Source organism: Chelonia mydas, chromosome 9 (genome assembly GCF_015237465.2).
Source record: "Chelonia mydas isolate rCheMyd1 chromosome 9, rCheMyd1.pri.v2, whole genome shotgun sequence".
NCBI lineage: Eukaryota > Metazoa > Chordata > Testudines > Cheloniidae > Chelonia > Chelonia mydas.
Window position 1 is genome coordinate 27,291,743 of NC_057855.1, and position 14,656 is coordinate 27,306,398.

At 43.7% G+C, this 14,656-nt stretch overlaps 1 protein-coding gene across 3 annotated transcripts in view; it reads left to right on the forward strand.

Annotated features, from left to right (window-relative positions):
* The window catches only part of ERICH6 (glutamate rich 6), a 43,703-nt gene extending 29,164 nt beyond the window's left edge, over nucleotides 1-14,539 (forward strand). For 2 of the 3 annotated variants that reach the window (XM_043522370.1, XM_007057376.3), the window contains exons 13-18: nucleotides 2,952-3,019; nucleotides 6,431-6,588; nucleotides 7,713-7,798; nucleotides 11,125-11,277; nucleotides 12,874-13,105; nucleotides 14,266-14,539. In XM_043522370.1, the coding sequence (XP_043378305.1) occupies nucleotides 2,952-3,019; nucleotides 6,431-6,588; nucleotides 7,713-7,798; nucleotides 11,125-11,277; nucleotides 12,874-13,105; nucleotides 14,266-14,529 (961 nt within the window). In that variant the 3' untranslated portion in view covers nucleotides 14,530-14,539. Of the gene's footprint in view, nucleotides 1-2,951; nucleotides 3,020-6,430; nucleotides 6,589-7,712; nucleotides 7,799-8,704; nucleotides 9,562-11,124; nucleotides 11,278-12,873; nucleotides 13,106-14,265 lie in introns of those variants that run through there. The other variant, XM_043522371.1, reaches the window with a different exon arrangement.
* Nucleotides 14,540-14,656: the final 117 nt, after the last annotated feature.

Below are 14,656 nucleotides of genomic sequence, written 5' to 3' on the forward strand. Positions count from 1 at the left end.
AAATGCAACACTTAACAGAGGCAGCATTGTTCACACCAGACAGAGCAATGATTCCCCCGTACTTAAGGAGGGCAAGCACAGTCTACACAATTGCATAATTTGCCAGTCCCAAAGCGAGCGCACATAACCCCAGCGAACTCCAAAATGGTGAGTAAGCACAGGGTCCAGGGGGACTGATTGTTTCATGGCTGTACTGTCCTCTGGGTTTCTGTGCCTTGGGGAGAGCCAACAGCTGCAGGGTGCCCTACACTGAACACTGTCCCCACATTTTCCACAGGAGTTCGTCCTGGAAGATCTCTCTCTGCTGTGGGTGACCTGGGAAGCAAGGGAGGGTCTTCTACTACAATGCGGCTTCCACCCTGGCTCATATGCAGCTTGCCTATGTGCAGCAATGGTCTCCCCGCCCCCACGGCACAGTGGCACGGACAAGTTAGCTTGACTGGGACAACGACCACAGTGGCTCTCCCACAAAACCTGCGCAAGCGCATTGCCCAAGTTCTGGCTGAGACCTTTGAAGAGATCACTGAGGCCGATTACCAAGATGTGAGAGAGCACATCAAACCCCTATTCCGCATCTAGGCATGTACGCAGCCCTAACCCTCCTCGCCCCAAGAGCCCGCACCAAATAACTTCCTTCCCAAAATAAAAGCCACTTACCTCTGGTGTTTGTCCTTCCCCAAGCACCGGCTGACATGACTGGTTACCTTCCTCCTGGCTTGAGAACAACTCCTGGCTGCATGCATCTAGGGATGCCGGAGCGTCTTCCTCCTCCTCAGCACCCTCGCTCCTACTTTGCTCCTCCTCCTCCTGCCTTGTTAACTGGGCTCTGAAGTGTCCATGGTGGTCCCCAGAGTGGAGGTGGGGTCACCCCTAAGTATCGTGTCCAGCTCCTTGTAGAAACAGCAGGTCATGGACGCAGCACCAGAGCGGCTGTTTGCCTCGCGGGCTTTGCGGTAGGCATTCCGCAGCTCCTTCACTTTAATCCTGCACTGCAGTGCGTCCCGGTCATGGCCCCTTTCCATGATGTCCCTTGATATCTGCCCAAAGGTATCGTAATTCGTACAGCTGGAGCGCAGCTGGGACTGGACAGCTTCCTCCCCCCGATGAGATCCAGCAACTTGCCATTGCTCCATACTGGGACTCGCCTGGCGCGTGGAGGCATGGTCACCTGGAAAGATTCGCTGAGAGCACTCCACACCTGGCTGAGCAAACAGGAAGGGGATTTTCAAAATTCCCAGAGAATTTAAAGGGCGGGTCTGATGGTTGGTCACCTGAGGGCGGGGCAGTAGAGTTCAAAGTGATGACCAGAGTGGCTAGAACAGGCATTGTGGGACACTTCTGCAGGCCGATCAGAGCGCACTAACAGACCAGGGCATCCACACTGGTGCCACGGCACTCCAGCAGAGGTGCATCAAACATTATTCCACTCGCTGGGGTGGAGTACCAGGAGCGTTCTAGCCGCAGAGCACTCTACGTGCCTTGCCAGTGTGGATGTGTCGTGAGTTAGAGTGCACTGAGCTGCTTTAATGCGCTCTAACTCGCAAGTGTAGCTATGCCCTTGGAGAAGGCATTGGTAGAGCCTTTTTCCTGTCCAAGCTGAAGGCTAATAACCAGATAAATGAATTCTAGCCCTCTGCACAACTAATGAGTTATAAAAAGAGATTAGCTGGCTAGTGGTATCCCCACTGCAGTATGGACTGGTCATCCATTTTACTGCTCATCTTACTGTGCATGTCCAGTTTCTTGGCCCTTAAAAGGAAGCCAAAAGCCCGTGCAAATATCTGCACCTACTCCATAAACTTAAAGAACAAAAATAAAGTTAAGAACATTTCTATCCCTGAACACTCAGTTACAGTAGGATTTCCATGTACTCCTGTAATGTAAGTATACTGCACTATGTACCAAATTTAAAATTAAGACAAATACATTATAAACTTAGATAAAGAGAATGACATCACAATAGCATTAAATAGCAGCTCCCCAATTATGTGTTTTGTTTCTTCCTAATCCATTCTTGCCACGGCTTGCCCAGCATTGGCTATTAGCACAGATTCTTGAGCAGACTTTAGAAGTATGTTTAGCCAGCATAACATACCTGAAGCTGTGCTGGATACAAAACTGCAAGAGAGAGGCCATTATTTTCTGTATTAAGAAATCTGCATAGTCTGGATAAATTCTAGTCATTCCATCTTGAAATCCAGTATTCCCACTGCCCTAGCTGTTTCAAAAGATGTTGCACATTCGAAGGCTGGGTCAGCTTGTCAAGATAACTCATGGCAGGGTAGAATTCTTCACCGTGAAATAAAATCTGGCACACAGTCTGTTAATTTAGGGCTCATGAGACTTCACAGCCATTCAACGCAAAATAAAACCAGATCTTCTGACTCAATCTTTTATTGGATCTCAGCCATTCTGAGCTTAGGAATTCTTTCTTTGTTTTCCAGCTCATCAGAGTTACTGGCAGAATTTTTGTTATTTTATAACCACAGTGAATATCCTCAAAGCAAGAAAGGAAATTTCCAACTCTGCCACCATAACTCCATATTCTGTACTTTCCCCTTATGTTCTGTCAGAATATCAGTTACAGAATATCAATTACAGAATCTTGCAAGATGTCAAATCTCTTCTATACAAGATGCATATTTACTAATGAGCTAAAAACTGTAATGTATGCAGAGTTGGTCAAACAATCAAGTAACAGTCAAATTTTACATCACACAGTTATCTATACATGGACCCAATTCTCCTTTTGTGCACAGATTTCGTAGTGGCATCATTCTACTGTAGCCAATGGAGTTACTTGCAGTTGCATAAGTAAGAGGAGAATCAGGCCCAAATAGCTGTCAAACAGCAGCTAACTTGCATTACTGCTGCAAGGACATCTGAATTGTACTTGTACCTTTCAAAGCAAGATGTTTGGAATTTATATCCTGTATGTTTTTGCTTTATAGGCAACAGGAAAGACAAATAGCAAAACAATTTGCCTTCATGGCGGCAGAGCAGGCCAGCTTCGTTGAAAGTGAGTTGGATTTTTTTTTTATTGTTATGAACTTCAACTGAAAATTTGTGCCAGAGTTGGAACGGGTTTTCTCAGTGAATGTGGATTTCAATGCCTGCTCTCAAATTTATTATCAAGTGTGCCATGCCTTTTACGTTAAGGTGGCTCCTAGCGTGAAAAAAGAAATAGGCACAGTTGTGTTACACAAGGTGGGTTCTCTCATTCAGACATCAAAGGCTTATGCTTGAACTGTTTGCTTTAATATACAATTTTACACACACACAAGCTACCTTAATAGAACATGAAGGTTGCAAAGTCAAGCCCTGAAAAGTTAGGAAATGCCAGAATTAAGGTTGCCTGTGCAATCTTCATTTGGCCCCTTTGCACGTATGCATGATGACAGTCTGTAATTACATGAGCACATACTGGTTTTTCCACAGGACCATGCTTCATTCAGTGCACAGGATGGGTGGTGCTCAATTCATGAGAAGCTATTCAAACATTTTGTTTTATCTTCATTGTTCAGTGTTGTCCTGGGCCTTATTTGCTGCACATTATTCAAAGCCTCTCCTGAAGAGAGAATTACTAATTTCTTAATGGGCTCATCACTGCAGTGTCTAAGTGCTTCACAAATATTAACTTATCTTCACAAAACCCCTGTGACATGAGGGTTGGTATTATCCCCATTTTACAGATGGGGAACTGAGGCACAGAGATTAAGGTAAAAAGTATATACTTATTTGGGTCCTGGTTTTTCAGTGTATTTATTATGTAGCACTTTATGTATTCAAGCACAACTCCCATTGACTTCAGTTGCAGTTGTGAGTGCTCAGCATCTCTGCAAATTGAGTCCCATGGTCTCAGGGCAAAAGGAAGAACACACAATTAGTGACCAACTGTGAAAAGTTTGATTTAAGTGACTTGCCCAGGATCACCTAGGAACGCTGTGGCAGAGGCAGGGATAGAATCCAGTTCTCCAGGACCACATTCAACTGCCTTAATCATGAGACCATCCTTCCTCTTCCTGCAATCCCCAACCTCGTTCACTAAACAGCTTCCAATTTCGGGGCGGGGGGAGGAGAGAAGAAGTAGGGGTCCTACAAAGAACAGTCTCCTTCACTGCATAACCCTGATTTATCCTCAAAGCAGGTCTAGCCTGTGCACTGAATGAGACAGGGGTCCTGTGGGGGAAAAAATATACGTGATCATGTAATTAAAGACTGTATCATAATACATATACACAAGGGGGGCAAATTAACCTTAATTCTGGCATTTCCTAACTTAGTAGTGCTTGACTTTGCAATCTTAATAATATTCTTTTAATGTAGGTTGTGTGTGTAATGTCCTAGGTTTTGAAAAAAGCAAACTGAAAAAAATTCCATCATGTGGCATCATATTGTCACCCATATGGGTCATCAGCAGAGTTAGAACCTTTGGATTCACTGCACAGACCTCTGTCACTTGAGCTGAGTAACTGATAGTATTGAGGTTTGTCATCCTCTATGCAAACCAGCACAGAAGCATATAGGATATACCCATTACCAGTGGGTTTCACAGAAATTCATTGATAGAGGAATGGTGAGATTCAGGAATCCTGAGTTTCATTCTGGGCTCTGAAAGTGACTGTGTACCAGTGTGCACAGACACTTCTGCCCTCTGCCTCTGTCTTCTCTTGCCCACCACTGACTCCTTGTCCCAATCCCATTCTGTTTTCCTACCCAGTCCTAATCTCTATTCCTTTGGTCCATCATCTGAGTTTGTCTTCTTGCCCAGCCAGTCCTATCTCCCCTTGAATGATAATTGGGAATCATTTAAGAACACCTTACTAGGTGCCCAAAATCCTACAACTGAGGAAGAAGACCGTGCTGGTAAAAAAAACTGACCTGGTTTAGAGGAGAAGTAGAGACAGCTATGAAAAAATTATGTATAACAAAGAAAGGGAAGTAGATAGGAATGAAATAAATCAGAAGTTAGGAATTGTAGAATACTGATAAGGGAAGCAAACAGACACAAGGAGAAATCTGTGGCCAGAAGAGTACAGTTAAGGACAATAAGAATGAGTTTTTAAAATGTTAGGAAGAAAAAGAATCCTGACAATGGTATTGGTCCATTACTAGATGGAAATGGAAGAATTATCAATAATAATGCAGAAAAGGCAGAAGTATTGAATAAATATTTTTGTTCTGTACTTGGGGAAAAAACAAATGATTTAATCACATCCAGTGATAACTCTTTCCATTCCATTTGTATCTCTGGAGCATGTTAAACAGAAGCTACTAAAGTTAGGTCCAGATAGCCAGCTCTTTTGAAATTCCTGGATGCAAGTTGAGAGCTCACTGGATTATTAATAATGCTTTTCAATAAGTGTTGGAGCACTGGGGAAGTTCCAGAAGACTGGAAGAAAGCTAATGTGCCATTTTTGAAAAGGGTAAACAGGATGACCTGGGAATTATAGGCCTGTCAGCATTGATCCTGGGCAAGATAATGGAGCCACTAATAATTAAAAGAGGGTGGGTAATGTAGTAAATGCAAATGAACATGCATTTATGGAAAATAAATCCTGTCAAACTAACTTGATATCTGTTTTTGTTGAGATTACAAGTTTGATTGATAAAGGGAATAGCATTGATGTAATATACTTAGACTTCTGTAAGGCATTTGACTTGGTATTGAATGATATTTTGATTTAAAACTAGAATGATATAAAATTAACACAGCACATAGTAGATAGATTAAAGACTGGCTAACTGTTAGGTCTCAAAATGTAATTATAAATGGTGAATTGTCATTGAGCGAGTGTGTTTCTAGTGTGGTGTCGCAGGGATCTGTTCTGGGCCCTACACTATTTAAAATTTATCAGTGTTCTGGAAGAAAACATAAAATCATCACTGAGAGCTTGCAGAAGACACAGAAATTGGGGGAGTAGTAAATAAAGAAGAGGACAGCTCGGAGGAGGGAGCATGCCCAGTGAGGACAGAATTTTCAGAGATTTTAGCTGTTAAGTTTTAGCAAGTCTCTAAAGAAACTGTGTGAATTTTTCAAATGCTTATAACTTGGGCAGATTTCCACAGGGATGGCAAAATGCACATCCTTGACACAAAGACCATCCCTCTGCCAACTTTCAAGTCCCTGCTGCAAAGCAGGTAGGTGACAGAGTGTTTCAGAGAAAAGGTCTCAAGAATTTAACAACTTAGTTTTTCATAGCCACCTTCTCTGAAATAGCCAATCTGTTTTGGCTGAAATATTCCAAAAAATTTTCAAGCCGTGGCAGACACCCACCATGGAAAATTTCTGCTCCAAAAAGTTGAAGTTTGCAAGTTATAAGCAACTGAAAACAGGGTCTTCTAATGGGAAATGTTGGGCAAACTTAATAATACATGGTGCTACTATTGCTCCACTTATAAATATGTAACTCTTTTCTTTTCTCTATAGATTCAAAGCAACTCAAAACCATTTCCTACCAGCTCTCCCATGAGCCACCCTCCCCTGGAGGTTGGACTCTCATGCCTTATGAGACAGTTGAAAGAGTAGAGAAAGAGGAAATTAACTACAGTACTACTTGCTGTGACTTTACCATTGCGGGTGGAAAGGTAACAGCTCCTGTAGTTTCTCTGTGATAGATCCCCACTCTTGGGTCTGACCCTTCCAGGGTGACATTCACCTCTGTGCACAAGGCCATGCACCACTTAAGAAGGGCCTTAGTGGGACTTAAATGATGTGTAGGACTTTCACTGCCTCTGGTCATTGGGGTGAGTTTCACCCCCAGTGTGCAATAGGCCAGGAACTCACAACACCGAGGAGTTTAGAGAGCTGCTCTCTCCACCCTCCGCCATATTCTGACCCACAGTTCTGTGTCAGTTGCTTTGTCAGAGATCATGGCCAGAAAAGGAGCTTCATCCATTTGCTGCTTTGCCTGCAGCCATTGAGACACTTTTAGCGACTTAAGCTTATAGTGTTTCTTGACAGTCAGAGTCTTGCTAATTTCCTTTTCTTTTTGCCTTTACCTGGTAGTCCTCTCCATCTTAGCTTATGCCTGAAATGGGAATACAGTGAAGTCCTTTTGTTGAGGAACAAAATGAGCTGTAACACGTAGCAGGGGAGTATGATCTAGTAATGAAAGCACTAGACAAGCGGTTCATGAGATCAGTGTTCTAATCCTAGCCCTTCAAACCTCTCTATGCCTGTCTAAAGTAATTGTATGGCCACCATTACCACAGTCATCTTGTAGACTTAGAAGATGTCTACACTAGCGAACTTACAGTCGCACAGCTGTACCGAAGCAGCTGTGTCGCTGTAAGATTGCTTGTGTAGCCGCTCGACACCGATGGGAGAGAGCTCTCCTGTCAACGTAATAAAACCACCTCCATGAGCGCTGTACGTCTGTTGGTGTAACTTATGTCACTCAGGGGTGTTTTTTTCTATACTCCTGAGCAACATAAGTTATAAAGACAAAAGTGGTAGTGTAGCCATGGCCTTAGATTGTAAGGTCTTCAGGGCACAGATCCAAGTAACAGGTGGAGGGTGAGTGAGAGGGAAAAAAAATCAACATCAAATTTTTTAACTCCAAGCTAGGAGCCAGGCTTTGCTGCAGTGGGTGTAATAAGACACTAAGCTCTTAACAAGAAAAACACATGAACAACTGGGAAATTGTGCCGTTAATAGTGAGGTTTATGTGAAGATCCAACTCATCATTTTTTTTTTTTTTAATATGTAGCTAATGAAGCGACAGTTCTTGGAAAAATACTACAAACAAGGAGGAAAGTTCCTTACCATATTTCCAGACGGCACAGCACAATTATTGTATCCTTCACAAGGCTCATTTTCCTGAGCAGTCCAGAAATTTAATCACATTTTAAAAGATTAGTTCCTTTTACCTCAGAATAACTTGATGTATCACTCACTTTTGCTATCGCAGCCCAAACAAAATGATTTAGATTTTCAAGACCAACTAGTGACTCCTTAAATGGCCCCTGATTTTCAGGAAGGACTGAACATCTGCCCTGTGAAAGTCAGATCCCTTCCTAATGTCTCAAGTTAGGCACGCAAAAATTACTGCTTACGTGACAATTTAGGCTTTAAATCTTAACTAGTATTGTATGATGATAAAGGCATGTTCTACAAACGACACCAGTCTCAATCTGAGAAGGCTGTTTCTGATTACTGGAATAACTTCTCTTTTCGCCAAGGAACTCCAGCTGCTCTAGAAGTACTAAGTGTAACTGCTGTGATAGGTTCAAGATTTGAACACTGTGCGTTCTTGACTGAGCAGTGCCTGGTAATATTTCATGACAAGAGGATGTCTGTTTGGAGAACTAGACTGGATTTCTATGTAAGAGGGTGGCAGGGCAACACAATAATAGGAGCCGCTTATTTGCCCCCCCCACCCCCCCCACCCCTGCAGTAACAGAAGGCACAGAAATACTAATTTAGAATCAATGGGGGATGGGGAAGCAAAGCTTCCCCAAACCTGGGAATGGCAAAGGACAAAACCTACCCTGAAGTCTTAGCTGTCACTGGGTTGATTGCTACAGAGATATCAAGAACAGACACAGTAAGCTCCTAATCCTTAATGATAGTGGGGTTACTGCCGCACTGTAATGAAACTGGCTTGCATCTGGGCATACTCTATTTTAAAGCATATGCATTCAAAACAGAACAGAGCTTGGTTTGAAATAACAATACCTTTAATATCCTTAAGTATCCTAGAGCACTTTGCAAAGCCACAAGCTGGTCGCGCCGCACTGAGGCTCCCAGTGCGCGCCCTGCAGCGTGTCACACACAGGCTCAGCGATTAGAACCTTTGTACTGTACTGACTGTTGGCCAGGGCACCAGGTAGATCTGCCACTCTCTTGGAAAGAGCACTGGGAGATCATTTACCTGCAGCTGGAGCTTCAGCCTAACACCTCAAATGGAGTTGCACCTCTCACAGTGAAACAGCCTGTCCTGCCCGTGTAGCACTGGAGTGTCAATCATTTGGAGCAACTATGTGGCCAAGTTCACCCACAAGCTTCTTCAGGAGATGCAAGCACTTTATAACCTGAGCTATGCTGATATACCCCCACCCATGGGTGTCCATTCTTGAAAATGACTTTCAAATGGCAGATCTAAGATTAACCTTTTGGAGAAGTGTCCTATGTTTAAGAAGGAGCATGTAAAAGATACTAGAGACAGTTACAAGCCATGAATTTACAAGACATCAAGACCTGTTTAAACCCAACAGAAATAGAACATCTCCAAGTGACTCTCTAGTCCTGAAACTAGCTTTGCCATTGTCCATTGTTACCTCTAAGATCCTCTTGTTGTTTTTCCTTTGCAGTAACATTTTTCTGACTCAGTGACACACCAGAGAGGATTTATTAAAATACTGCTCCCAAAGTGAACATGGGTTTGAGATAACTTCCCTGCCTTTGCTACCACCCCCACCCCACTCAGTTCCAGAGATAGAGCTATTAATTAATATTGTCAAATGACAAGATGCCATAAATGTGTATGATGCATGTTAAATCAAGTCTACCAGAGATAGCTTATCCCTGGGCTCATAAAGATACTCATGAAGAGCAAATGTTTTCAGATTGCACCAAGTGTTTGGGGTTTTTGTTGTTTTGTTTTTGTTTGTTTTTTTTTTGGGGGGGGGGGGGGGGGGAGGGTTGGTTTTTTATTTGCATGATGATTTCTATGGGGAGGATACATCCTGACCCAGATTTCCTTACAGGGTTTCACTGCTTCCATTACAATTACACAAGTTGATTCAGTATACCCAGAACATTTTTCCAGATGTGTCCATAAGCACTGACTTTTATTTTCCTCTGGGGGTGCTCCAGCCCCTCTCTGCCCTGCCCCATCCCCCGGCACCTTGCCCTCACTCTGCCTCTTCCCACCCCTGCTCCACCCCCTCCCCGAGGCCCTGCCCACCTGCCACTCGCTGCTCTCCACCCTCCCCCAAACCCCTGCCTCAGCGGCCAATCAGCTGTTTGGCAGTGCCCCCAGCCTAGCTGATTGGGGTGCTGCCGAACAGCTGTGGCTGGTGGGTGTTGAGCACCCACTCTTTTTTTCCCCATGGGTGCTCCAGTCCCGGCCGGAGTCGGTGCCCATGTATGTGTCTTTAGTGTATATTTGTTAAATGGCATTACCTGCCTCTTTGGTTACTGTTGTAAGGAATCATTTCTGTTTAAATGAGGGAACACGTTAATAGAGTCCTCCGTCCCTCACCACTCATTGCTGGTTGCATACAGACCATCTTTACACAGGGCTCCTCACAGGCTACAATGAGACATTTTTCTGGAAACCTGTAAGCAATTGCTCTTACCACCATTCATCCTCTGACATCAAGACACATTGTTGCAAGGGACTTGGCCTGTAACACCCCCTGGTGGCCATTTCCTTGGCCCAAAAATGGCCTCTCTCTGTCAGAGTCTTCTTCCTAACCTGGCCGTATCCCCAGGCCACTTAAAAGTTCAGTCCTCTCCCAAGGTGATGTAAGGTCCAACTATAATTCCACATAAATATTGAAACTAATAATTATTTTGCCCAGTTGGGTTGCACTGGAGTTCTCTCTTCTTAGCCCCTAAGCCCAGGTCCTGAAAAGCATCTCCCAGGCTGGCTTCCGCCCAGTAAGTTTTCCCTCCACTCCTTCCCTTCCCTAGGAAGTGTGGTAGCTTCCCCCAAGGACAGCCCTGCTTCAACAGGCCCTGTCTCAGGACTGCCCCCACAGGAGCCTTACCTTTTCCTTGGGGGTCTCTTGCAACCTAACTCCCCCAGGCCCTTCCCTGAGAGAAAACACCTCTCCTAGGTCTCCCTCTTTGAGTTGCCAGTTCTGTATAAGCAGTTGTCTCTCACCTCCTTACAGCTGGGGTCAGTCGTTATAATTAAGTCATCATCACACTCAGCTGGGGGATAGCTGCCAGGGCCCAGGCAAGGCTGAGCCCAGCTTACCTTAAAAGGCCAGCCTGAGACAGAGCCCTTTGGTTAAAATGTTGGCAGCTCAGTCTCACAGGCTTTAAACAATATTCTAGCTGATGTGATAACGTTTGTATTATAAAACACTTATCAAAACTATTGAATGCTTGATAATAGGGCAGTTCTACTAGCCAAACAATGAGGCTTTGAACACCTTATCTGAACACAGCTATCCATCTGGCAATCTGGCCATTATCATTGTGCAAAAGCGGAGAGGTTATATTTGTATAGTACAGGAAGACAAACCAAAAAATGCAGAAATCCAAGCAGTGTTTGAGTCCAGTGGCAAAGGTACTTGCTATCATCCAAACGGAACTGTATGGTATGTCCATGTAAATCACATCACCCTGATTGTCTGTTTAGCATGTGCTGACACAGCTGTAGCTCAGCAGGGTTATTTTCCCCCTTTGTTTAAAAATGAGCATTTTAATAGCACCTTTTAAATAAATTCAAATGCCAAGCTATAGCATAGGTTGGGTGCTTTCCAACTTGAAGTTTTATTTATGTTCTAAGGCCACAATCTTGCAGCCCGGTAACTGGGTTGGGTACTTTCCAACTTGAAGTTTTATTTATGTTCCGAGGCCATGATCTTGCAGCCCAGTAATGTTGTGCATAAGCAAGCCCATTGAGGTGAATGGAACCACTCTTATGCTTAAAGTTAAGCACATATGAAATGTTTGCAGGATCAGGGCCCATTGTTGTAAAACATACAAAGCCAACCTAAATCACAGGTGAAGACTTAAGATGAAAACTGTAAATCCCTCTGAACTAGACGTGTAACAACCCCTGAAATGTACAGTATTTGCAGAGCTGCATTTTGTGCACCGGGGACTCTTCCCTGGGAGCTGAGAAGCCTTGGAGGGGGATGATGTGTGGGGGAAACTGTTAACACCAATTCCACTTCTTACTCCCCACCCACACAAGCAATAAATTTGCCTAAAATACCATACAGCAAAGTCAGTAACTGTAAAGCCCTGGAAACTGTGCAGTGAATTAAAGAGAAGAGAAAACAGAGGAGTGAAAGCCTCTCCTTTTTCTACTTCTGGGTATTTGGGTTTCAACTCTGCAAGGGACCAAAACCCCCGTGAGATACTTTTGACTTGAATAGGAGTTGAGCATCTCTTAGAGTATGTCTACACTATGAAATTAGGTCGAATTTATAGAAGTCGGTTTTTTAGAAATCGGTTTTATATATTCGAGTGTGTGTGTCCCCACAGAAAATGCTCTAAGTGCATTAAGTGCATTAACTCGGCGGAGTGCTTCCACGGTACCGAGGCAAGCGTCGACTTCTGAAGTGTTGCACTGTGGGTAGCTATCCCACAGTTCCCGCAGACTCCGGAAATGAGATTCAAAAGTTCGCGGTTCTTTTCCTGTCTACCTGGCCAGTGCATCTGAGTTGAGAGTGCTGTCCAGAGCGGTCACAATAGAGCACTCTGGGATAGCTCCCAGAGGCCAATACCATTGAATTGTGTCCACAGTACCCCAAATTCGACCCGGCAAGGCCGATTTAAGCACTAATCCACTTGTCAGGGGTGGAGTAAGGAAATCGATTTTGAGAGCCCTTTAAGTCGAAAAAAAGGGCTTCATCGTGTGGACGGGTGCAGGTTTACATTGATTTAACGCTGCTAAATTCGACCTAAAGTCCTAGTGTAGACCAGGGCTTAGAGGTGCTGAGTGCTTTCAACACTGTGTGAAGTCAAGCCCTTAGGGCCCTGTTTTATGACCTACCTCAGCAGGAGAAAGACTCCCACTGACTGTGGACTAGGTTTAGTAAGGGCCTGTACCTCCAGACCATTACTCATGAGTAGTCCCTTGATTGCAGGACAGTAAAAGTTTGCAGGAGTGGGTCTACATTGTATTAGTAACAGCAAAGCATGATCTGTTTTGTAAAGCACTAATTTATTTCCTTCTTGTTTAGGATAAACATAAATATTCAGGGAGGACATTATTCAGACCAAGCAGGCAACAGGGTGCGAATGTGGACCTGGCCAAGCAGTTTGATGGACTCTGTACCCCACGTTTCATTTAAACCCATATTTATATCCTTGAACAAATATGTTGGTGTCAGGATAGTTGGACAAGACAAGATTGTGGTTTCTTTTCTTGCCAGGGGGGAACAAGCCAAATTCAACGTGGGAACAAAAGTGCAGGTACTTTAGCATACACACACACACACACACACTCCCATCCCCATTGGATCACCCGCACGTCGCCTTGCCCTTAAACGTGTCTCCTTTTGTTTGGCCACAGGCAGCTTGGGCATTTTCTGTAATATGTTTGGCTATTTCCCCCAAACCTCACTGGTATCATCATGGTCAATTTGTTTGTTGTCCAACCTCCGTAGAACCTCATCCTTAAGTGTCAAACTATCTTCCCTGTCCACAAACCGCCACAACTCAGCTTCTGTTCCCCACTAGCCTTTTCACACAGGAATCCATTACAAGCAATCTGTGTTGCTCTGCAATGTTCTCTCTTAGGATCACTTTACAGTCTCTCACATTTTTTAGATTTCTTCTTCTTCTCAGGAAATAATTGATCTGGACCCTGTTGGCACTGCTCTTTACAAATATCCTTACAACTTTCAGCAAACATCTTTATATAAAATGAAACTTACAATTTCAGAGAAGGAGATTGAACTCAAAGGGACATGTGATATGTTTCAAAATAGAGATCATTCTGTCCCTCTATGCAGAAATTAGTCTGTCTGCAAGTTTGTGCCTATTTCCAGAATTGAACCTAAGCGCCCCTGCTAACTCCCCCCCATCCCCCAATAGTCAATATATTGATCTGCAGCAGCCAAACGCAGCCCCTCTATACAGATTATTCCTGTCAGAAGCACCAGTAATCTGCACTGGGAGCTATTTAGATTGTAGAGAGATGGGGAATGGATTAAATTCTTCAGAGCACCTTGTTTGTTGGAGTCAGGAAAGATGCATGCAGAGGGGCATCTCCATCTTAATTTGTTTCAAATATTTTATTTCAATCACTGAGCATTTTACCTGGTTCACATTGTTTCTAATATCACAAGCCAGCAATGAGAACAGCAAATTAAATCTTTAATTAGCAGGAGTACCGGACATGCAGCCTACCATGAGAAAGAGAGCACCTCCCCCTCACAGGTTTGGATGGGGGAACCAGGCTTATGCTCCCATTGCTGGGTGTAGCTTTGCTTATGGGCACCTGTAGCTTGCAAGTTTTGCTCTCATGTTTCTCTCTGCTCCTGTGAGTTTTGATCCTCGAGGAACTGTTGATTGCTGTTCTAAATATAAACATTTTATAACTCTTCCCCCACACCGTCTTTCCTTCAAAGGTAAGGCAGCCTGATAAACGTCCACCACCAAAACATGTATGCGAAGAAGACCTGCTGCTGTTTGCATGCAAAATAAAGATTCAGCGTCTGTTTGATAGACTACATGGATGTTTAAACTTCCCTTCTACTGAGCAGTGGGACAAAATCAAACCCCCTTCCTACCTTGCAACACAGGCTTTAAAATTAATGCACCTTTGTAAGAATTCTGACGTAAGTGATGATGTGGACTGTTTAATAAGAGCTATAATAAATGCACCTGTCTGACTAGCAGTGTGTGTGTTGCATAAAGACAATATTAGTTTAATTATTCTGAGAAATATTTGCAGCTGTGTGCGTACTGAAGAATTGCATTGTTGATACACATTCAAAAAAAGTAGCTTTTTTCCTTCTC